General features: G+C 49.3%; 1 protein-coding gene across 1 annotated transcript in view; it reads left to right on the top strand.

Moving 5' to 3' along the window:
• Window positions 1-25556, top strand: part of LOC133363046 (prominin-1-A-like) — a 46317-nt gene that overhangs the window by 15124 nt on the left and 5637 nt on the right. Inside the window, exons 8-20 of the mRNA XM_061582056.1 lie at window positions 214-303; window positions 2328-2536; window positions 3914-3988; window positions 4763-4826; window positions 6607-6766; window positions 8136-8260; window positions 8678-8693; window positions 9425-9548; window positions 11812-11909; window positions 17621-17705; window positions 17971-18117; window positions 23186-23257; window positions 24226-24315. Coding sequence (XP_061438040.1) covers window positions 214-303; window positions 2328-2536; window positions 3914-3988; window positions 4763-4826; window positions 6607-6766; window positions 8136-8260; window positions 8678-8693; window positions 9425-9548; window positions 11812-11909; window positions 17621-17705; window positions 17971-18117; window positions 23186-23257; window positions 24226-24315 — 1355 coding nt within the window. The remainder of the gene's footprint in view (window positions 1-213; window positions 304-2327; window positions 2537-3913; window positions 3989-4762; window positions 4827-6606; window positions 6767-8135; window positions 8261-8677; window positions 8694-9424; window positions 9549-11811; window positions 11910-17620; window positions 17706-17970; window positions 18118-23185; window positions 23258-24225; window positions 24316-25556) is intronic.

Consider the following 25556-nt stretch of genomic DNA (forward strand, 5'->3'; position numbering starts at 1 on the left):
GGAGACGTGACGTCATCGCACTGAACGGCACGCCTGACGTCACGTCCCCATTTTACTCCTCTACACTATGAACGTTGCAGTTCTGCATCACAGTGTGACTAATCGCTTCTTTGCCTCTGCTCGCCACGCAAGTTAAGTCAGCGTTCAGGGGCACGGCGTTCGCAGTTGCCTTACATCTCGATCCGATCCGTGCCGGTTCGGACAATTTTACAGACGTGGGACCGTTGCTGGGCCAGAGGATCCAGAGGCGGCTGGGCACGAAGGTTTATCCCGCGCTACGGGCTGCCCTGCAGATGGCCGACGGTCAGTGTCCACACGGCACCTTTGCCAACCGCGACGAGCGCGGTTGGCCGCGTGCAGCGCGGACCGAGTTCGACGCAGTGCATACGTAGAGCGCGCACGCCACGGCTACGCGGGAGCAAAGGCAACGGAGTGGAACCGTTTTATAAAATTGAAACGTTCACATTTTAGGTTGCAATCAGGTCCAGTGGCGGTGGGGGGGGGGTAGATCTGTTGCGTTGGGGGGTGAGGTGCAAAATACGAGTGGTGGACAACAGAGGAGAGGGAATGCTGGTGGGGGGGGCCATCAGGGACACTTTTGGTGGTGCAGGACCAGCCCCACAAGCCCCACAAGCCCAGCTGCACGTTCCCATGAAATGCGATGGAAACTGTTCAGGGAGAAATAGATTGGGCAGAGTTTGGGGGGGGTGGGGGCATGGGGGGGGGCTTAGCCCCCCCCCCCCCCGAACTGGGCACCTTTATTAATTTATTTTCAGTCGTTTACAAGTAAGGTTCAAAATAAATAAATTATATGCACCCGCGATAGAATTCAAACTCCGCCTATGAGAAATTGTTATTCTACACGTCAAATTATTGTACATATTAGATGCGTGTCCTTCTCGACAAATTGTTTGCACTTGATGATGTTTGCGTTTTAGAAATTTGAATGTGCCAGTCATTGTTTTTCATTCCTTTCCTTCTCTGTGTTGCTTGAGCTACAGTGAGGGAAAAAAATATTTAATCCCCTGCTGATTCTGTACGTTTGCCCACTGACAAAGAAATGATCAGTCTATAATTTTAATGGTAGGTTTATTTGAACAGTGAGAGACAGAATAACAACAAAATCTAGAAAGACGCATGTCAAAAATGTTATAAATTGATTTGCATTTTAATGAGGGAAATAAGTATTTGACCCCACTGCAAAACATGACTTAGTACTTAGTGGCAAAACCCTTGTTGGCAATCACAGAGGTCAGACGTTTCTTGTAGTTGGCCACCAGGTTTGCACACATCTCAGGAGGGATTTTGTCCCACTCCTCTTTGTAGATCTTCTCCAAGTCATTGAGGTTTCGAGGCTGACGTTTGGCAACTCGAACCTTCAGCTCCCTCCACAGATTTTCTATGGGATTAAGGTCTGGAGACTGGCTAGGCCACTCCAGGACCTTAATGTGCTTCTTCTTGAGCCACTCCTTTGTTGCCTTGGCCGTGTGTTTTGGGTCATTGTCATGCTGGAATACCCATCCACGACCCATTTTCAATGCCCTGGCTGAGGGAAGGAGGTTCTCACCCAAGATTTGACGGTACATGGCCCCGTCCATCGTCCCTTTGATGCGGTGAAGTTGTCCTGTCTCCTTAGCAGAAAAACACTCCCAAAGCATAATGTTTCCACCTCCATATTTGACGGTGGGGATGGTGTTCTTGGGGTCATAGGCAGCATTCCTCCTCCTCCAAACACGGCGAGTTGAGTTGATGCCAAAGAGCTCCATTTTGGTCTCATCTGACCACAACACTTTCACCCAGTTGTCCTCTGAATCATTCAGATGTTCATTGGCAAACTTCAGACGGGCATGTATATGTGCTTTCTTGAGCAGGGGGACCTTGCGGGCGCTGCAGGATTTGAGTCATTCACGGCGTAGTGTGTTACCAACTGTTTTCTTGGTGATCGCATAGTGTGTTACCAACTGTTTTCTTGGCGATCGCATAGTGTGTTACCAACTGTTTTCTTGGCGATCGCATAGTGTGTTACCAACTGTTTTCTTGGTGATCGCATAGTGTGTTACCAACTGTTTTCTTGGTGATCGCATAGTGTGTTACCAACTGTTTTCTTGGCGATCGCATAGTGTGTTACCAACTGTTTTCTTGGTGATCGCATAGTGTGTTACCAACTGTTTTCTTGGCGATCGCATAGTGTGTTACCAACTGTTTTCTTGGCGATCGCATAGTGTGTTACCAACTGTTTTCTTGGCGATCGCATAGTGTGTTACCAACTGTTTTCTTGGTGATCGCTTGCTCGTTGACGCGCTCCCCCCCCCCCCCCGTCCCGGCAGTGATGTTGGCGACGCGCCTGGCGCTGCTGGACGTCAACACGTCGCTCTCGGTGCTGCGCGACGGTTCCGAGAAGCTGCAGAGGAACTTGACGACCGTGCGCAGCGGCCTTAACGCGACCCTCAATGACCCCGTGTGCCAGAGGGCTCAGCGGTGCGTCGCCATGTCGGGGCAGCTCGTCCTGCTGAATATCCACGCCGACTTCAGCTTGGTACGTGTGAGTGTGTGTGTAGTAGGTTCAAAGAGACTTGGACGACATAGTCGGAGGCACCCTTATTTATTAACCGTTTCACTCAGCACAGGCCAATGTATACAACACTCGGAGGGGTATCGGCCCCTTCACCCGTCTAACAGGGAGACCCCACTATCTCTATCCCGGCCAGCCTACTCCCAGGTCCTCCACTACAGGGCTAGGGGAGGCTAGCTGACCCAGCTCTGGTTAAGCTGGGATCACGGCACCCTGAGTCACCAGACCGGCTCTTACAAGAGCATCGGCTCTGGGCTATCTGGGCCACGCCACTGGCTTGCCCTGGTCGGTCCTGAGAAGGACAGCGAGCCAGGGGAGTCCCAGGGCCTATCTAGTTGGTCTCCCTTCTTCACTGGTTTGAGCTAAACACTGAACCCCGAGCCCACCGGCTCACCGCCTTATATAGCAACTCCTCCCCGAGGGGTGGGGCCGTGGGGGATCACAGCGCCGTTTCAGCCCCCCAGGCTAAACGATGCGGACGTGGATGTAAGCATCCTTCCGCGTGCGGGCATAACCACACCCCTGGTGTGTTTGTTCGCCCTCCCGTAACACCTCTACATGTGTACGTGGAACTTATGTCGCATCGTATGTAGCCAACCGCCGTAATCAACGGTGCAGGGGAAGAACGGCAAACTGGTGAGCGCCAGCGTGGCTACTCACGCTGCCTCTAATCCACAGCAATCGCTGAGGCGGTCGAGGGTTGGTGGATGACAAGCACGTTCGGGAAACTCTCAAATCTGCCGGGCTGCGAGGTCGCCTTCTCCTTGTTTTGCCAGGGCGCGGCAGTACAGCAAGTTGCTTCATTTGCATCTGTATTCCATCTGTACGGGGATTGGGTGTTACCCCCCTCCATCCGTGCATTTGAATTGTCTCCGAGGGCTCTGGTTTCCTGTATAAGTACTCAATGGAGATGGTCAAACATCCTCATATAGAGCCATAGAGGCTTGAGCAATTGTTGGTGCTGGTTCTGGCTGCCTTCCTGCTTGTCTGTGATTTCCCATGCCTCTGAATCAAACGCCAACCTCCTGGGTTTAAAGTGTTAGATATACGCACGAGATGTAACCAATTCCCTCTCCTCATGAGGGGAGGAACTTCTGTGCAAAGAGGCTGGATGTTGTCTTTCCATGGCAGCCTTAACTGTAGATTACATGAATTTGTGTTCTTCCAGATACAAAAAGACCAAGCTTAACCACTGTAAATGTCTAATTAATGCCTGAGCTTCGAAACAATGTTTGTACAATGAGCACTGAAGAACAGGTTTACTGAACATTGAAAGGGGACCGGGTTTGGTTTAGTTTGACAGTGCGCAGAGCTGATGGTGGTGTTTACCTTCCTGTGCAGCCGCAGGACGTGTCCCGGGAATTGGAGCAGGTGAAGAGACTGCTAGACACCAACTTTACAGCGATGGTTGACAAGGTATGTACTGTTTTTTATTTTTTATCTTGTAATGCACACGTTTTCATACATTAAACATTATACATTTCTACGTGACTTTACCGAAAGAACCAAGGAGATGAATCCCTGCAGTCACGAAAGCTTTAAATCGAAATTTAATCGCCACTACGGGGTGGGATTCCACATAACTTTGAGATCCTTCAACAAACTCCGGGATAAGAAGGCTCAGCTAATCGAGTCTCTCAACTTTATGAAGAGATGCCGCGACTCTAAGGTAATACCAATCGCATTTACACTAACCTCTGCTGCTGTAACTTCTTCTAATGCTAAACGAATTCTGTCTAGAACTAGCTTAGCTCTTATCTCAGAGAAAATCAGACTTACGCGCACCGATCTTGATCAGTTAGACAAGACACTCTACAAATCACACTTATCTTTGACTGCAACAATGTCCACATCAGATTGGGAACATGTAGACAAAATGACTGCCTCTTCAGCTGCCGCTATGTCGACCAAATGTAAGGACAACTTGATTTCCAAATTCAACCGGCTCTCAAACAAGAGACCGGACCCACACACTGAAAAAGCTAGACATTAACGAAGTCGTAATTAATCGCAGTAACAGTTCTCTTTCTGAAATAAAAAAAATAAAAAATTCTACGTGAAGATTTTCAAAAATTCTGTTCGCTAGTGTGTTTGAGACTTAAAAGTTAAGAGTATTGGTGACACAAAGTAAATCGTAAAACTGCTACATCAATGTTACATTTTTCGGTGTTATTTTTCTCCCCTGCGCAGGGTTATGCAGCTTTTAATGGCACGCCTGAAATCATCGCACAGCAAACGAGAAACATTGCTGCAGGTAAGATAACAAAGCGGTGATGAAGTATAATAACACGCAGATGGTTTTCTCAAACTTATATTCTTGGTTCTTTCGGTGAAGTCACGTAGAAGGGAAATAATAAAATAATAAAAATATAAAACAATACAATTCTCAGGACGTTTCGACTGCAACACAAGCAATCATCATCAGGTGTGAAATCCACAGCAAGAAAATTTGAAAAAAAGTGGCGTTATTTTCTTTAACGTCAGCACCACGGATTTATCAAATCCTTCGAATGATTGCTAAGCGAGAATCCATCGTCTCGGTTAAATCAAAATTTCTCAAACTTGTTCACACATTATTGATGAGCAGGGAATTGACACTGCTGTGTGTAATACAAACATTTATTTGTTCCTATTGCTTTTGCGCGGATCGTTAAACATTGTCTTTTCAGCGAAGTTGCGTAAGTGCGGTAAACGTAGCATGCATGGAAACATCCTGTGATTATAAGAGGTTGGTGGAACCGTGTCTAGTTCCGCCGTAGCGTGGTTAGTTAAGTGCTCACCACCCGAGGGTATGTTGTGTTAATAGCCCTGGAGGATGTTGTGCAAATAGTTAATACACGTGTTGCTCCTAAGATAACGTCTGCGACTTAGTTGGACTCAAGCCATATGGATGGTTTCGTGAACAAATCTTTGTTGATAGCCAATCGGCTTGCAAAGTACCATCGTCTTAGAGAAATAAATGTCGTGTGAGCCAGACGCATTAAAGTAATGATCAGCCACGGCAAAAGTATTGGTCCTGCCGTGTTTCAGATCTGCCTTGTGTTCACGAACACGGTCCGAGACATGTCAGAAATCTTGTCCTTCACAGATGGGATCAGGTCACGAATTTTATGTACAGTGTTAAATGGGACCTGGATCTTGTGTTTGTTCAAGATTTTGGAAATCTTTTTGGTTATCACTGCTATGTAAGGCAAGGTGATGGTTTTTATTGGATCTTCAGATGGCTCCTTCTTCACAGTTTGGGTGATGACTTTGTGGATTGTGTAGTCAGAATATCCATTCGCCTTGAGAGCCTGGTGTAGGTGTGTGAGTTCACTGGTCAGATATTCATGGTCGGAGACACATTTTTGATGAGGGAATTCTCCTGCGATGGATGGTGGTGGGAATCCGGTTTTAGGTAGGCGTCAGTATGGGCTACTTTCCTGTAGACAGAGTGGATCAATGCTGATAGATGAAGTCCGGTCACCGTATTGTGCTTTTGACATGTACCTCCACACACAGAAAGGACAACGGTCAACACATTTTATTCTACGTGCTTGTGAGTTAATTGCTAATTATTAAAATGTATTGGATAGATTTAGCAGCGTCACAGTGATTTGGGTACCATCTTTCTTACCTCTGTATTCTTAGTATGTAAATTGTATAAATCACGACATTAATACATGGACGTTGAGATTAAAAATGAGAGTATTGCATTAATCTTCAAAGTCATTATCCAATATTGTGCCGCATAATCCTGTATTTCAAAATAAGTGTTTTAGTCCATCAGCATATCGTTCTGGAAATCCACGAGGAGATTGGCTAAAACATTTATGAATGTATACGTGGAGACACGAGAATGGAGTTCTGCTTCTAAGGTGATTGGTCATTCATCATGGTGTCTGGGACATGGCCCCACAACTTCTGGCAAACTGTTGGGGCCGCACTGCCGGCACTCATTGCCGGCGCGTACGTGCTTGCGAGCGTGCGTGCGAGCGTACGTACGTGCGTGCGTGCGTGCGTGCTTGCGAGCGTACGTGCGTGCGTGCGAGCAGGCGTGAAGGATCTACTGGACCACGTGGGCACCAGCATCAAGACGACGGCGAGGCAGCTGCCCCTTCAGCTCGTGGTGCACAACGGCACCAAGTACCTGGACATGGGCCAGGCGCTGGTGCACGAGCACCTGCCCACGGTCGCCCAGTACGACTTCTACAGGCAAGTGCCGCAGTGAAGCGCCGTCGGGTGCGACGGGACTTCTCGCCATAGTAAGCACGTGGCAATAGTAATTTCGTGTTGGTGCACAAATGGGGAAGCCGTGTCGATAAGAACTGAGAGATGAGAACGTTGTTGTCGCGTGTAGAAACAGTCAAGGGCTCGCCTTGGAGAGCGCTCGCATGGACACATCCTCCTTGAGAAGGAGCAGTGAGTTCAACGGAGGCGCACATCAATTCTGCAATGAATTTGGTCACTCGCCTCGACATTCCCACCCGACCTTCTGTGTCGACATTGAAGGCGCTGCTTGATGACTGCGACTGCCACGCTTGCCGGTGCCATTCGTGAAGCCATTTGTGACTGGAACTTTTAGGATGTCATTTTTAGAAAGACTTCCTTCAGCGTAGGAAATGCAATTTTAATTCTTGCCGTTATAATGCCATTTTGAATGCCACATGTGGTTTCATTTCATTAGTGTCGTGCATAACGTGGTAATTTTGGATTTCTTACTATATTTCCTTTGTACATAGGTCTGGTAGTTTACTATATTATTAGTAATGTGTGTATGTATGTTGAACTTCTTTCGCACCATACGTAGCCAACCATAAACCCTCTCTTCCCATGTACCATGCTTGTTGTTAGCCAGGTCCTTGTTGAGAGAGAGCTCAGTGGGCCTCGCCCAAAACACACTGGCTGACCGACTGATGTATAGGATGCTGGAAGGGGGTGGTGGGGGAATTCCCGCCTGCTTAAGGGCACAGAGCAAACAGTGTTTATGATCATGGTTTTTTTTAATTGAAGACTAGCTTCACTACCATTCTGCCATTCTACAGTTGGACATCGGAGGCAGAATTATCCGTGAGTATTTTTGGAGCGTAACCCTCGCGTAAAAAACAAGTATAACCCGTAAAAAACAAAGTTTTTCACTCTAAATCCTTTATATGCGTGGCGGCTAGAGTCCTCTCGTCCTCTGGCTTGAGATGGCTGCCACCTATGGGTCAGATGATTGCCTGCCACCATTAAGCAATTGGTAATTAAATATAATATTTTTGTCCTAAAAAATGTCAAATTTTGGAAATATTTTTTCACGAACTTTAATTGTCACGCACAACGAGTCTGTGTGGAAAATGTCAGCTCGATTGGATCACGGGAAGTGAGTTATAAAACGACCGAAAGATTTGCACGGTTCTAAGCAAGCAAGCAAGCGAACCTTAATATAAAGGATTTAAAAAGTCCGCACCGAGGACACGTCTCTCTATTGGCAGGGGGGGGGGGGGGGTGGGGGTTTGGGGGGCCAGCCACATGAGTATTGGTGGGGTGGGGGGGGGCGCACTCACCCCCGACACGAGCGTCACGTGCTGCTGCCTCGCAGGTGGCTCGTGTGCGTCGTCCTCTGCTCGCCTCGCGGGCCCTCGTGGTGCTGCTTCAACCTGCTGGGCCTGCTGTGCGGCACGTGCGGCTACGGCGAGCACGCCGGCGGAAAACTTCCTGATGGCCGTGAGCGGCCAGCGGCGACGCGGCCCCCCCACCCCCCCCCCCCCCCCGGCAGGAAGGGAGCGGCGTTCGCCGCTTGTTGTTGTGGAGGTCCGCGTTCGAATCGGATGGGTCCCCCCTGGTTATTGTTGGAGGTGTGGGTTTAGGACAGAGGTCGCAATCGGGTACCCGATACCCGTACCCTACCCGTACCCGGCCGGGTAGGGTACGGCCGGGTAGCGGTATCCGTTGCGACCCTGGTGCGGCCGGGTACGGGTACGGGTAAGGAATCAAAACCCATTTGCGACCTCTGGTTTAGGAGGGGTAAGCTCAGGGTGGCCGTGTGCTTTCACGGTGGACGTTAAAGCTTCTCTGAGCTCAGCCGAATGGGCTTTACTCGGGAAATGCATTTCTGATTTGAGTCGGCCATTGTGTGCTCAGAGCCCAAATTTGCCAAGTAAAAAAATGGTCAACCAATGACCGGGGTGGAATGCGTAGCAATCATCGCCCCCTACTGGCAGATTGATGCCCTTGGCTTGCAGGCCAGGTGATAAGCCACCTTGTGTAGCACACGAACAACTGTCACTTGGGGAGGGGGGGTCGGGGGGGGTCCCCTTCAAAATGTGATAAGACGCGAGTCGATTATCACTTGTAACGCCACTCCGAGATGGCGCATGTGCTATATTGGAAAAGCAAATTGTATCCATGAATGGTTCAGACTTAAGGAACTGCAGTATTACGTGCCTTGCCGGTGCCATTGCTGGTCCTGTGATGGCGTGACGTGCTTTTTGGAAGGCTATGCCACGGAAGTAATGTTTACTTAAATGTGACTCTAATTCAGCATTTGAAAGAAGCACTTCAAAGAATTTTGTTTGCGTGCCGTTGATAAAGGACGTCATGCCTTTTACTGCTCGGGGCCTTGGCGAGAAGAATTTAAGTGAAAACCCGTTTTCATTTTGTTGTTGTATTCATTTGCAGCTGGGCTGAGACACATCAAAACAGGACAATTAAAAGCCTTTAAGAACACTCATGGAGTGTATTGTGCAGTATGGGAAACTGAAGTGTAGGAGCACCAATCCTGTCGGGGGGGGGGGGGATGTGTAAATGCACACCCCTGTGTGTTGTCGAATATATGTATGTATGTTGAACTTATTCCGCACCGCACGTGTGTGTTTGTGCTGTAAGCAGTGGCGTGGGCTTCAGCTTGACCTTCTCGTGGCTGCTGATGCTGGTGGTGACGCTCACGTTCGTCCTGGGCGGGAACGTGGAAAAGCTTTTCTGCCAGCCCTTGGCCGACAATAACCTCTTCAAGGTGGGCGCACCGCGCGCTCTGCTCTGTGGGCGAGAGATTCCGTGGGGTCGTCCTTGTCGTGGGGTTTCGCTGATCAAGTCCACCGGGAGCCATTGCCCCATGTTCGACGAAGACGTGCAAATGAATTGCATGCATTGAAATGAAAAGTCTCACTCGTGAGTGCTGCGTGTGCGCGCGACAGCGGAGCGCTGGTTCGCGCGCTGCGCTACGAACCTGGCGACCCGAGTTCGATTGCCGCTCACAGCTCACGTCGGCGATGGATATCTAAACTGGTTATGGGCCTTCCGCTAGATTGACTCGGCGTTAAATGAGTACCTGGTGCGGCGTGTTTGAATATACCGCGTCACTCTATCGTGTGCCATTCCAGCATTAACAGTGCTCGCAACCAGAACCTGCTCCAACAGTCTGTTAGAGGCTCTGTGCGGAACCTTTTTGCGTGAGATGGAGGCTGATTAGTTCGGTGTGGCAGTAGAGCAGGCCTGCAGCCGTGGGCCACGTTCGACGCTGATTCCTGTCGCCGCCATCCCAGCGACTGATTTGCGAATCGGGTGTCAAACCGTCTCGTGAATTTGGCAAAAAAAAACTCGCGTGGAATGTCGGACAATGCCAGAATTGCACAAAAGTGTGGAAACTAAACTACGACAATTGGGCCCATAGTGTGGGAAGGTAGTCGTCTTCCTGGAAGTTCTGCACCAGTGGTGGCAACATTCAACACATCCTGACGACACGGTGTACTCTCTCCGTAGGAGCCCCCCACCGTTGACTCCCCACGAGTTTCAGCAGGCAAACCATTTGGTGCTTAGATTACAGACCCCTACCCTATAGGGGTCAGCACTGCACGCAGAGTGTGGTGGCACTCAGCGCTTACCCAGCCCCCTCTAGGGCTGGTGCTACAACCACACGACGTACGGGGGGTGTCCGTGATGGCAAGCATCGCACTCCGCGCTTCACTCGAGCCGGCATTGGGCGCTTTGTAAACGTGTTGAAGGATTTGCTGGACGCAAAACAGTAAGAGTGCATTGTGGTAGGCTCAAATAATCTTGGTTTGCCCAGCTCACGGCATCTAAATACAACTCCTTTTCCATATTTTTGGGTTTTTTTGGTAAAGTCACGTAGGTAAAATTTTAAATGAATAAAAGTAAAATAAAATAAAATTGTTATGTAGACTAGCCGTAGTTTCAGCCGCACCAACCTTACCATAATAGTAAAAAGGGGGCCAACCTTGGCTCCTCCCACCCTCAACCTGTATATATACAAGGACTGTTTTCTTGGAATTTCTCTTCCTTGATACAGCTATCGTGTTGTGACGGTTCCACCTGAAGACGGAAGCTGTGTGTTGCTATTTTACTTTAATTAATTTTAATTTTTTACCTACCTGGTGACTTTACCGAAAAAACCCAAGAATATGAATCCTTGCAGTCACGAAAGCTTCAAATCTATAAACAACTCCTTTTGTGCATCCCATCAGCCGTGCGGAACTCTGGGAGTGCATAAGTTTGGCAGCGTACAAAGCCCTTGGCTCCGTTCGAGTGATATCTCATTACTTAGTTCTTTCGGTAAAGTCACGTAGCTAAAAAATGATGCAGCAAATCTGGCTGTGACGGTCCCACCTGATGACGGAGACTTGTGTTGCCTCCGAAACGTCGTGATTTTTATTTTTATTAATTTTAATTTCATTATTTACCTACGTGACTTTACCTAAAGAACTAAAGAGTATGAATCCTTGCAGTCACGAAAGCTTCAAATCTAGAATGATATCCCATCACGACGTACCGATACCTACAATTGACTAAATTAAATCGCCACACACAGAGTGCTTGGGATGATGCCTTTGCGGTGTAATCTTGTAGCCCGAGTTTAAAGACGAGGCACTTCCTGACCCACTCCGGTTTTAAAGTGGCGTGTGAATGCTGTCTTCTCACTCGTACCGTACTGCTGTTGAGGTTTTTTTTAAAAGTTGTTTAGGTTGACACTTGTGACCGTAACAAAACTCTGTTCAAAAGAATGGTAAAAAAAACTCACGTCGGCATCACTGTCTGGTACAGCTGTCCCTATCCTTTTAAAATGTCCTGAAATCTGCTCTAAAGCCAACACACTCGATCCATTAGTCTCTGTTTAATCCGGTATCTTTGGGAGCAGAGCATTTGAACCGTCTACAAACCGGACTTCCTCCACCCCCCTACCCTCCTCCCCCTCACGTGACTTGTCGTGTTCCCCACTTTTGACAGTTGAAAAAAACAAAATGTCTTCCTTCCTTTCTTAGTTCTTCGATACGCCAAATCTGTTCAAGCCGAAGCATCTCTTGCCAGGAGTTCTCTTCAACAATCCAGACCTGAACATTACCATTGAGGGCGTATACAGGCAAGTCTGTTGCTGTACCACACCCGCTGTTGTACCCCGTCATATGATTCTTGTTTTGACGGAGTCGCTTAGTGTGAGCGCGTTGGCTTTAAAAGGTGGTGAGCGGTGAGGGTGAGTGTTGAGGGTGAGTGGTGAGTAGTGATGGTGAGTGGTGAGCATGACTGGTGAGTGGTGAGGGAGAGTGGTGAGGGAGAGTGGTGAGGGTGAATGGTGAGGGTGAGTGGTGAGTGGTGAGGGTGAGTGGCAAGTGGTGAGGGTGAGTGGTGATTGGTGAGGGTGTGATTGGTGAGGATGAGGGTGAGGGTGAGGAGTGAGGGTGAGTGGTGAGGGGTGAGTAGTGAGGGTGAGTGGTGAGCGGTGAGGGTGAGTGTTGAGGGTGAGTGGTGAGTAGTGATGGTGAGTGGTGAGCATGACTGGTGAGTGGTGAGGGAGAGTGGTGAGGGTGAATGGTGAGGGTGAGTGGCAAGTGGTGAGGGTGAGTGGTGATTGGTGAGGGTGTGATTGGTGAGGATGAGCGGTGAGTAGTGAGGGTGAGTGGGGAGGGTGAGTGGCGGTTGTGAGTGGTGATTAGTGAGGGGTGAGGGTGAGTGGTGAGCGGTGAGGGTGAGTGTTGAGGGTGAGTGGTGAGTAGTGATGGTGAGTGGTAATTGGTGAGGGTGTGATTGGTGAGGATGAGTGGTGAGGTGAGTAGTGAGGGTGAGTGGTGAGGGTGAGTGGTTGTTGTGAGGGTGAGTGGTGAGAGTGAGTGGTGAGGGTGAGTGGTGAGCGTGAGTGGTGAGGGTGAGTGGTGATTGTTGAGGGTGAGTGGTGAGGATGAGTGGTGAGTGGTGAGGGTGAGTGGTGAGGGTGAGTGGTGAGGGTGAGTGGTGAGCATGAGTGGTGAGTTGGTGAGGGTGAGTGGTGAGGGTGAGTGTGAGTGGTGAGGGTGAGTGGCGGTTATGAGTGGTGATTAGTGAGGGGTGAGTGGTGAGGGTGAGCGTGAGTGGTGAGTGGTGAGGGTGAGCAGTGCGGGTGAGTGGTGATGGTGAGGGTGTGATTGGTGAGGATGAGTGGTGAGTGGTCAGGGTGAGTGGTGAGCGGGGAGGGTGAGTGGTTGTTGTGAGGGTGAGTGGTGAGGGTGAATGGTGGGGTGAGTGGCGGTTGTGAGTGGTGATGGGTGAGTGGTGAGGGGTGAGTGGTGAGGGTGAGTGCTGAGTGGTGAGGGTGAGTGATGAGAGAGTGGTTAGTTTTGAGGGTGAGTGGTGAGGTTGAGTGGTGAGGGTTAGTGGAGAGTGGTGAGTGGTGATTGGTCAGTGGTGATTGGTGAGGATGAATGGTGAGTAGTGAGGGTGAGGTTGTGTGGTGAGGTGAGTGGTGGTTGTGACGGTGAGTGGTGAGGGTGAGTGGTGAGGCTGAATAGTGAGGGTGAATGGTGAGAGTGAGTGGTGAGTGGTGAGGGAGAGTGATGAGGGTTAGTGGTAGGGTGAGTGGTGAGGGAGAGTGGTGAGGGTTAGTGGTGAGGGTTAGTGGTGAGGGTGAGTGGTGAGGGAGGGTGGTGATGGAGATTGGTGAGAGAGGTTGGTGAGTGGTGAGTTGTGAGGGTGACTGGTGACTAGTGAGTGGGAGTGGTGAGTGGTGAGGATGAGTGGTAAGGGTGAGTTGTGAGTGGTGAATGGTGAGGGTGAATGATGAGTACAGTCAATATGCACTTCTGTTATCATACCAGGTACCACCACCACAATATGTACTCCTCTCATCATAGCAGATACCACCACAGCAGTATGCACTGCTGTAATCATAGCAGGTACCAACACAGCAGTATGCACTGCTGTAATCATAGCAGGTACCAACACAGCAGTATGCACTGCTGTAGTGATAGCAGGTACGACCTCAGTCGGTATACACTGCTGTAGTGATAGTAGATACTGCTATCGAGTTGGTAGATACCGCTATAGTAAATACTTAAACAGTCAGTATATACCACTACAGTCAGTCAATACTGCTACAGTCAGTATATACTACTATACAGTCAGTACATACTGCTACGGTGAGTAGCTACTAGAGTCAGTAGATACTATTATAGAGTGAGTAGATACTGCTATAGATTTTGTAGTTACTACTATAGTCAGTGGATACACTATAGAGTCAGCAGATACTATACAGTTAGTCGTTACGAGTATATAGTCGGTAGATACACTGTAGGCCCAGTAAATACTACTATGGTCATAGTTATTACAGTCACTAAAATACTACTACACAGTCAGATAGCTACATATGATCAGTAGATCTACGTACAGTCAGTAGATACTACTACAGAGTCATAGATACCACTTCCTCTGTTGTATGTGAAGTGTTCTTGAAGACGCGTGGACAACGGGGTAGGCACACGTATTTATTTACACAATGTCTTTACAGTACTGGAGGGATGTATCGGCTCCCTCACCCGTACAACTGGAATTCACCCCTAGCTAGCCTTCCTAGCCGAGTCCTCCGCTAACGTGGCTAGGGGAGGCTGTCTGGCCCGACACTGGTTAGTCGGGCTACGGTACCCCGGAATCCCAGAGGTCTACTCTGGTTCCGGTACCACGCCACTGGCTCAGCCTGCACTGCCCTTACAAGGGCGGTGGTCCCAGGGGGAGTCCAGGCCTATCTGGCCGTCTTCTCTCTTCCCTTAACTACTCTAAGACTGAGCCGCCGAGCTCTCTGGCTCAACCCTTTTTATACCCCCCTAGAGGATCGAAACCCCCTCACGCCGTCCGTACTGACGTCGTTGCGGGCACCACCCCGTGTGCTCACGGAGTCCCCAGCCACATGTGTTTGTTTTCCGTTAGCCCTTATGCAAACAGCCTACACAACCAGACCCTCTGTAAACATCCCTACATATGTAGGTGTTGTTAGTAGTATAACTACGAGGGGGTAAAGATATTTTTGAGGGGGGGGGGGGGGGGGGAGACCGCAATTTTCGGAAACATTTGACATCACTATTTACCCCACACTCTCACACACACACAGTACACGCACACTACACACACAAACTCACTCTCACACTCAGACGCACACACACAGACTCACTCTAACACTCAGACTCACACACACAGACTCACTCTAACACTCAGACTCACACATACACTCGCTCTCACACTTTCAGACTCGCACCACACTCGCGGCGTTGCTCCGTGTTCGGTGGGGGGGGGATGTCACGAGTGGGCGTGTTTACCTTCCCCCCACCCTCCCCGATATCTTCAAACAATCGCGGAGATTCTTATTCCCGTCGAAAAGCTACGAGGTTAGTCACGCAACTTCACAGCTCAGTTAAAACATTTAAATATTTATGTTTACTATTTTGTATCACTCTTATATAGGGATTAAGTTATGTTTGATGATAGTAAATATACACTATGCACCACGATTTTTCCCTGGGTAAAAAGTGTTATTTTTATATTGCTTAAGCCTCCTAAGTATATAAGATGGCTATTATTCCCCATACATGTTGCTTTTGTGACCAGAACTTTATATAAAGGAAAGAATTACACAAATGCACACGTTTTCTCCTAGCAAAATAGGTCCATTTGTAAATATCACTGTCCGTGTCAAAAAAAATTAAGTTTGAGGGGAATTTTATCCCATTTGTAACTTTTGAGATGTCAGCGTATAGAAAATAACACTTACTACCCAGAGACTAACACATGTGTAGTTTTTGGTAAAAAAAAAAATATTTTTACGATTAAAAATTTGGTCACTGTCTGTATCTCAAAAACTAAGTTTGAGGGGAATTTTCTCCAATTTGTAACTTTTGAGATGTCAGCGTATAGAAAATAACACTTACTACCCAGGGACTAACACATGTGTAGTTTTTGGTAAAAAAATATATATTTTTCGATTAAAATTTTGATCACTGTGTCTCAAAAACTACGTTTGAGGGGAATTTTCTCCCATTTGTAACTTTTGAGATGTCAGCGTATAGAAAATAAGACTTACTACCCAGGGACTAACACATGTGTAGTTTTTGGTATAAAAAAATATAATTTTACGATTAAAATTTTGATCACTGTGTGTCTCAAAAACTACGTTTGAGGGGAATTTTCTCCCATTTGTAACTTTTGAGATGTCAGCGTATAGAAAATAACACTTACTACCCAGGGACTAACAAATGTGTACTTTTTGGTAACAAATGTTTTAAATATTTACAATTTTTGACAACTTTTTTATTTAAATAAATAAATCTCTTTAAGCTTTCGCTCCAGCTTCTTCACATTTGCACTCTCAGTACGGGCGATATTCAATGAGATTATGTTTACTCTCACACTCTCACACTCACCACTCACTCTCTCTGACTCACACACACACACACTCTCAGACTCACACACACACATACACTCACTCTCACACACACACATACACTCACTCTCACACTCTCAGACTCACAGACATGCAGAACCACTGCAGTTGGAATGGTTCCGTGCGAATTGGTCCATTGCGGTACACAGTTGCATGTCACATTGCCGAGCCATTATTTAGTCGGCAATGAAGTTATTGACCGAAAGGCCCAATCCTCGCCCCCTTCTCGCCTGGGCAGCTCGTTCCAGGGAGTCCAAACAAGGAAAAAAACAATTATCAGCCTCAAGAAGACTAAAGCAAATATAAGGCCAAAACTAAGTGTTTTATTGTACTCGGTGAACACACCTTTTATTACATTCCTAGCTATCAACATCATCATCATCTACTGCTGGATGAAATCCTCTCCAAGTTGTGTGGTTTTTTTTATCCTGGTGTATGTCATGCGAGTAGATGAAACAGTTGCATTTACATAATTTATTATTTCAAATTGGTATAGTAGTATTCTTAGGTTTTTTTCGGTAAAGTTACGTAGGTAAAACATTTTAATTAATAAAAGTTATCGTGCTGTGACGGTTCCACCTGAAGACGCAAGCTTGTATTGCCTTCGAAACGTCGTGATTTTATTTTATTAATTAAAATTTTTACCTACGTGACTTTACCGAAAAAACCTAAGAATATGAATCCTTGCAGTTGTAGTGACATAGAACGGTCACTACTGTGTCGGCCCGTACGAGGGCTGGGGGCCCTAAGGGGGTGCCTGGGGGGTCACGTGGTGGAGGGATCCGGACCTTCCCAGAGGTGGGGAAGGGAGACGTGGCCTGGGAAGGGAGGCGTGGCCTGGGCAGAGCCAGCCACGCCTGGGCGGAGCCGGCCACGCCAAAGCAGATATAAGCGTGGTGTGAACGCGGAGCGAGGCTGTTGTACTGTACTCCGAAGTGAAGACATCATGGGTCGTCGTCCTGGGCCAGGCAGGCCGTTGCCTGCCTGGTCCAGTCTGTGTCGCGTTCCAGAGTGTTAGTGAGTTGAGGAAGGTGGTCACCACCTCATGTACAGCGTTATGTTACTTACCGTTTAATAAATAGTGTTGCCTCCAAGCTGCGTGTGTGTGCACCTAATTCGAACCCACTACACAGTCACGAACGCTTCAAATCTAGAATGGTATAATAGTCTTGCTGATGAAAATACGTCTGGGAGCTGAATATCAATGTCGAGGTCTGCTAGCCACGAGGGGACTGCGGGAAAGTGCACATACACCTTGTGAAGTGTTTTGGAGGTACGGAGAGACGAGAGTTGTTGTATCTTGAACCCGCCTTCTCTGAGGCTGACTCAATACGAATGCGAGTGTCTGGAATCACCGCCCCCGCCCCCCCCCCCCCGCCCGTGTGTTTTTACAGTGATTGCAAAAGTAACACAGGGATCCATTCTGCTTTTCAACTCTCAAATCTATTCAACTTGGACAGCCTCCTAAACATCACTCGGGTAAGTGCATGTTCACGGAAATGCGCCAACACTGTGATTTGGAATCCTCGTACGAATCAGTTGATATTATTTATGTGCGGTTGAATTGTTTACGTGAGAATACGCCGTGTTATCTTTTTTCCTCGTGATCGGAAACACGATTGCACACTCACCGTTGTATTACTATTATACAGCAGGCTTCTTTTGAAATGTTGTGCGGGTCAAAATAAACCGCCTAATTCCGGTGTTCTGTCTCCTTTCCACACCGCCACCTGAAAACCACCAGTATACGGATGACATCGCAAGCAAATTTGACCCCATCAATGTGAACCTGTTGGACATGAAGCTGCTGGAACCCAGTGTCAAGCAGAGCCTGCTGGACTTCGCAACGACTGGAATCGGCAGAATCGACTTCAGCGCATTCAGCGCAGAGGTTCTGTGTCCGTGTCGTCATCTGTGTCCGTTTTGTCATCTGTGTCTGCGTCGTCATCTGTGTGCGTGTGGGGTTCACTCACGGCGTCACACATCCGATGGTCAACTTCTCATTCATGGTCATGCATAACACCACTTTTACACTCGCACTAATGGCCTCTGAAGATCGAGAGAACAAAACTTCTGAATACCCCCCCTATAGGTTGACTCAGCCTTAAATAAGTTAAGCTGGTGCAGCATGTCAACATCATTGCCGGAGAGGCAAAGGTGGCTGGTTACGTGAGGTCCTGGCCACATCACCGCTTCTTGCGCCTTATAGGTCTGAATAGGTGCTTACTTAGAGTACTTGTTTCTATTCATAGGACTAAATGGGGAGATCCATGTGTATGTGCATGTATTCAATATTGCGTGCCTGTGTAATGGTTCTGGAGACACTTGTAGAGGTAACTTCTTTATTACAATTCAACACTCCAACAGTCCTGATACTCTGTTACAGCCTAGGTACACAACCTAGGTACACAGCCTAGGTACACAGCCTAGATACACAGCCTAGCGACACAGCCTAGGTACACAACCTAGGTACACTACTCTGGCTACGCTCTGGGGTCCTCCGGCTACAATTACCCTAGGGGAGGCTATCTGACCCGACCCAGCCAAGGTGCGGGTCTGGACTCTGGCTTCCTCGGAACTCGCACTTACACGGACGTAGAGCCGGGAGTCCCAGAGTCCCACCACTGGCCCTCACAGCGTCCCGGCCCTTACAAGGACAAGCGGGATGAGGGTGTCCAGGTTCCTAAGCTGGCTGGCTGGCGGGTCTTGGGTCTTGAGCTACAACTGGCCCTGATCGGCCAGGGAGCTCCCCTTTTATGCCTCGTCCCCAACGAGGGGTGGGGTTGTGTGCGCCCCCAGGTATCCCACAGAGCACACACAGCCCCCCCCCCCCCCCCCCCCCCGTTGGTGGCGCCAAGGGGCTTAACTGTCTGGGGTGCCTGGGATCCTAGCGCCTGGCGCCAGAGCCCCCAGTAGCCCCTCCCCTCTTATGGCACTACACCTGCTGAGAGGGTTGGCGACTATCTCTTGAGAAACTTGTTCATCCTGGTCTGCGGTCTTCGTAGCAGTCCAGCTTTTATTGTCTGCGAGCGGTCTCCAATGTTAATTGTGCAAAGTGCAATTGCGAGAATGCGTTTGCTCTTTCGTTCTTAGCGCATGGCAACCCACTGCTGCCAGCTGATTGGTTGCCGTAGGGAAACAAAAGCCCCCTGAACTATTGAACCTCGGTGTGTAGGCTGATTAATTTATTACACTAAAGTAGCCAAAGCAAATAGGTGGATCAAAAAATCTGAGCGCGGTGGGATTTATCAAAGTGAGTTGCAGTAATGAAAACAGAGCTTTGTAAATGTCCAAAGCCAATGGGCCCATAAGGCCGATCAACATTAATTCCCCCCCCCCTCCTATGTGGTGTCTACGTTAAAGCTGGCAGCTCATCATAAGCAATGAATGGGCAATTAAGCACCGCACCATCGGCTTGTGAAACACAAAGCTGCCATACGCACCGCAAGTAGGGGTCAACGACGTAGCCTGATGTCATGTTGCTGATTGACGGCCTGCGATACAAGTGGCGTAGCGCAATTCACGACTCTGAGGCAGGTTGCTGTTAGGGGCTCACGCCAAGTTTGTTAAGGGCTCACGCCAAGTTTGTTAAGGGCTCACGCCAGGTGGTTAAGGGCTCACGCCAGGTGGTTAAGGGCTCACGCCAAGTTTGTTAAGGGCTCACGCCAGGTGGTTAAGGGCTCACGCCAGGTGGTTAAGGGCTCACGCCAGGTGGTTAAGGGCTCACGCCAGGTGATTAAGGGCTCACGCCAGGTGGTTAAGGGCTCACGCCAGGTGGTTAAGGGCTCACGCCAGGTGGTTAAGGGCTCACGCCAGGTGGTTAAGGGCTCACGCCAGGTGGTTAAGGGCTCACGCCAGGTGGTTAAGGGCTCACGCCAGGTGGTTAAGGGCTCACGCCAGGTGGTTAAGGGCTCACGCCAGGTGATTAAGGGCTCACGCCAGGTGGTTAAGGGCTCTCGCCAGGTGGTTAAGGGCTTACGCCAGGTGGTTAAGGGCTTACGCCAGGTGGTTAAGGGTTTACGCCAGGTGGTTAAGGGCGAGGCTCCTGCTGGAGAGGCACAGAGAGAAGAACAAAGCTGTGCACGTGTCGTTCCTCGACCTTGAAAAGGCATTTGACAGGGTCCCCCACGACCTCATCTGGCACTCGCTTCGATCCCATGGAGTCCCTGAAACCTACGTGCATTGGGTGCAACTCCTATACAAGAACGTCACCAGTGCAGTCAGGTGTGCAGTGGGCATATTACCGCCATTTCCCATCAGCGTTGGAGTGCACCAAGGATCGGCCCTGTCACCACTCCTGTTTATCCTGTGCATGGACACAATCACTGCCGACCTGCACACGCCCCTGCCATGGTCAATTCTCTACGCGGATGACGTCCTCCTCACAGATGAAGAGAGAGGAGAAGTGGAAAGACAAACGCGCCTGTGGAAGGAACGTTTGGACGAAAACGGGATGAGGTTCAACATCAAAAAGACAGAGTATATGGAGTGTGGCCCCCAAACCGACGGCACCATCAGCATTGACGGAGAAGATCTGAAGAAAGTGACGGACTTTAAGTACCTGGGCTCCACCATCAGCTCAGATGGTAGCATCACGACTGATGTGAGGTCACGAGTCAATGCGGCATGGATGAAGTGGAGGAAAGTCACCGGAGTCCTCTGTGATAGGAAAATGCCGGATAGGCTGAAGGGAAAAATTTACAAGACCATCGTCCGACCGGTGGCACTCTATGGATCCGAGTGCTGGCCAGCCACAACTGTACACGAACAAGCTCTCCACACCATGGAGATGAGGATGCTCAGATGGAGCCTCGGACTCACTCGATGGGATCGTGTCATGAACGAAGACGTTCGGAAGCGACTTGGTGTGGCCCCCATTGCGGACAAGATGCTTGAGGCAAGGCTTCGGTGGTACGGCCATGTGATGCGAAGTGAAGAGTCATCAGTGGCCAAGACTGCCATGCGTATTGAGCCAGAGGGCCGCCGTCCACGCGGACGTCCAAAGAAGCGATGGATGGATCGAATAAAGGAAGACATAAAGACGGTCAACGTATCCCCTGAAGATGCCCTGGACCGAGCCAAATGGAGAAGACAATGCCGAAAAGCGGACCCTGCGCCACAGCGGGAACAACGCTAGGAAGAAGAGGTTAAGGGCTCACGCCAGGTGGTTAAGGGCTCACGCCAGGTGGTTAAGGGCTCACGCCAGGTGGTTAAGGGCTTACGCCAGGTGGTTAAGGGCTCACGCCAGGTTTGTTAAGGGCTCACGCCAGGTGGTTAAGGGCTCACGCCAGGTGGTTAAGGGCTCACGCCAGGTGGTTAAGGGCTCACGCCAGGTGGTTAAGGGCTCACGCCAGGTGGTTAAGGGCTCACGCCAGGTGGTTAAGGGCTCTCGCCAGGTGGTTAAGGGTTTACGCCAGGTGGTTAAGGGCTCACGCCAGGTGGTTAAGGGCTTACGCCAGGTGGTTAAGGGCTCACGCCAGGTGGTTAAAGGCTCACGCCGAACCAAACCAGCCTAGCCTACAACTCCCCATGGGACAGGGTACCGTGATCCCTACAACGCCGGCTAACTCGGCTCTCCACCCTGCCCCGGCCCGGGACTACCCCAACCTCGGCGGAGTAGCCTCCCCTAGTCTCGTGTGAGGATCACCTACCCGAGTCCCCACTCCTACCCCCGACGAACCCCGGTTCCATCCCGGGTCCCCCTTTAAATACCCCCCTGGGGCATGACGTCACCGTCACCCACGGCCCCCCGCCTGACGTCACGTCCCGCGACGCCGCTCTCTACGAGGGCGCGCGTGACGTGGTGTCACCCACTACACCTGTACACGTGTGTAGGGGTGTCAGGGGAAGGATTCCCACCAATAGGAGGGTTAGTGGAACAGTGACAGGAGAAGGGGGAGGGCTAATCGAGGAGACGTGAGGGAGAGCACGGGCGGGAAGAGGGGAGCGAGATTGAGACGGCTGGGGACAGCTGTGGATGGGAGAAGGGGAGTACAGGACGAAGCCCCTGCCACCTTGTGTCGGCTTCTCCTTCACACACGAGAAGCATTCATTGGTGCAAGGTGGCATGCTGTTAGATAGTTTTAAAAAAACTTCATATTTTACTGGGTAAAGCTGTGTAATGATGTTGGTGTTTGTGTACACGTATAATACAGTTTCTTTTTTTTTTTTACGTAGCCTTCCATTCTTGGAAAAATATAATTACACGTGCCCATCCGTTTTTGTTTTTGCTTTGAAAGGATTCGGGAGGTGGTGGGGGGGGTGGTGGTTTGTGGAATTATAGCCGCTCTCCGCAATGAAACATAAATATCCCACGGCAAGAGGTCCCGGGCAGTGCTTCTCATGGCCGTGAACACTGCGGGAGGAGGATCGTGGTTGCTAAGACGATATGATGCCGGTAGTAATAATAAACTATCAGCGTGATGCCCTCGCTCGTAGTCCCGGCTCATCTGGCTGTGAACAACAGTGACCCAAACGCAGGGGCAGTTCCTGGAACCCACGCTGCAGTTTAACTGCACGATGCATTCGTTGAGAAGGACAAAACACAACTTGGGAATTGCATCGTGGAAGTTTTTTTTTGTTTCGTAAATTACAATCAGAAATATAAATGGGCGATGTCCTCACTTTGTTGATTAATTGAAATATCTCACTGAGGTGGTAAGGAGGTATTAACAATCAATGTCTTTTGTAGTGTGTGGAAAATACCACAGCCCTGGTTTGTGGGAGCCATGGTCCATGACTGAACATTTGCACTGCCAAGTTGTCTAAAGCAAGCGTTTCCAAACCCCTTGAACCACTGCGTCACTTAGACATCGTGATATGTGCCTTCAATGATTGCATAATGTCCAGTTGGAAATATTGTGCTGAAATAGTTGGGTGGGTTTTTATCTGCTGTGCATGTCGTGCCGCCTGGTCTAGAACATTGCACGTTAAAGTTTGTGTTTTTAATTTCCTTACAGCTCAACAAAGGCATTTCTGAGGTTGATCTGCTTCTGTTTGCCGATGAACTCAGCGAAAAAGCTAAACACCTGGTGAGTGTTGTCAAGCTTGTACGCTTTCATTTTCTCAAGTGTATTTCTATTTCAATGCTTTGAAAAATCTGCATGTGGTTTCACTCAGGTTTTTCCCAGCTGAAGTGTGGAATGAGCCAAACTAAAGTGTGCAGACGCATATGGGATTTTAATCATAGCTAACGTGTTATGTTTTTTTAAATCTAATTCACAGTGCTGCAGTGTAAAACCTATTTGAATGCTTTTATGTACATAAATGTGGCCTTTCTGGTAAGACCCTGAATGTATCTATTTAAAGTTAGCGTAAATGGCACGAATGTTTAAAGTTGCGATTTCTTAATCTCATTCATGTGTTGACCTCTCGGGGGGGGGGGGGGGGGGGGGAAGAGTTCTGGGAAAAAGCAAGAGTTTGATTTAAGAGAGTTGGGTTTATACTGGTAGGAACCTCCTGGTTACACCAGCCCACAGGGGATTATTGTGTCGGTCGTGCAGGGAGGGGCTGGGTGGGGAGGGAGGGGCTTGGTGGGGGGTGGGAGGGGCTGGGGCTGGGTGGGGAGGGGCTGGGTGGGGAGGGGAGGGTGTGGCTGGGTGGGGAGGGGCTGGGTGGGGAGGGTGGGGAGGGGCTGTGTGTGGCTGGGTGGGGAGGGGCTGGGTGGGGAGGGGAGGGTGGGGAGGGTGGGGAGGGGCTGTGTGTGGCTGGGTGGGGAGGGGCTGGTCACCCCGTGGTGCCCTTATAAAACTCAACGTTTAACCTACTCACGCCGGCTTGTGCCCGCCCTCACAGTCTTGGCATATTTGCGGAATACACCACGCCGCCGTTGACCCTGCAGGCCATTGACCGAGCAACCCAACGTTCCTACCAGCTCCCTCCGCAGGAGAAATGTGTTTATTAACGAACGTGGGGCACTCGTTTGGTCAACTCTGTTTGGTTGTGCGCGATGATTTACATTTGATTCACGATCGACGTTTGCGTGCGACTGTGACCGCAGAGCGAGGCGCTGGCGAACGCGCTGCGGGGACACGCGGCGAGCATCCGCTGGATTCACTACAACCAAGTGGTGCTTCTCAACAGCAGCGTGGTGAGCACTGTGCCCTGCTGGTTACCTGCCTTGCGCCCCCTTTGCTCCACCAATGTTCGGCATTGTACACTTCATCGCAGCGGCTTGGGTTGCGCAATAAGTATGTATGTATGTTGAACGTATTTCTCACCGTACATAGCCAATCGTGCTATTCGGGTGTGTACACCTTACCAATGGTTTGTGCTTTACTCATGGCTGGTTTACACACCATAACATGGCCTGGGTTTCGATTTAAAGCTTTTTTCACGTAGAATGGAAATAATAAAATAATAAAAATAAAACATAATAACATAATTCTCACGACGTTTCGGACACAACGCAAGCAGCCGTCCTCAGGTGAAGAGTCTGAATGATACGTCCTGAAGCCCAGGACGTGTCATTCAGACTCTGTCTCCTCGACAGACCTGTTCTTCACCTGAGGACGGCTGCTGAAAGAACCAAGAAGATGGCCTGGGTTGTATGCCTTGCCAATCAATGGGTTGTGCACCTCACCATTTCCCGCATCGTATACCACCACGTGTTACACTAGCAGCGTTACGTACCGTGTAGTGGTGGCTGGGTTCTATGTACAGCAGAGAATGTGAATGGGGTGATTCCAGCGCTAAACCGCCTTTGCAGGAGGTTCGCGGTCCGAATCCGACAGCCCCTGGTTCGTTCTGCGGGTGTACACATCGTGAGGCACGTGCTGCCTGCTGCACAGTGGACGTTTAAAGATCCCGTGAGATCATTGGAACCTCATTTGCCAGTAAAAAATATGATAATTGGTTTGTGCACATTATCAGAGTTATGTGGTTTTTTTTTTGCATTATGGCTGCAGGTATTGTGGTCTATGTAAACATGACTCCTTGTAAAAAAGGTGTCAGTTTTGTTGCCAGATAGAAGGGTAAAAAAATAATTATCATCCCGTGACATCTTTTGAAGAGTGGGCCATACGTTGTGCGCTGGCGTCATCGTCAACATTTGCCAAATTTTCAAAAAGGATCACAAATTTCTCAATTGGGATTACACGCGGCAATCACCACCCCCACTGGCAGACGGATTCCTACTTAGTAGGCTGCTTCTGAGTCACTTTTTGTTTGCCATAGAGGGACAGCTGCTATGGAGGGGTTCCCCTTCTAATGTTTGAGAGGAGATGGAAGGCATTTTGTTATTAAATAATTATTAAATTGGCACACCTATTGGGAGCAAAGCAAGGTTTGCTCATATCTGAAGTGTGCTTGTATCAGAAGTTGCTCTTGAAC

This window comes from Lethenteron reissneri, unplaced genomic scaffold, assembly GCF_015708825.2.
Source record: "Lethenteron reissneri isolate LAM-NWPU_2019-01 unplaced genomic scaffold, ASM1570882v1 scaffold_1639, whole genome shotgun sequence".
NCBI lineage: Eukaryota > Metazoa > Chordata > Hyperoartia > Petromyzontiformes > Petromyzontidae > Lethenteron > Lethenteron reissneri.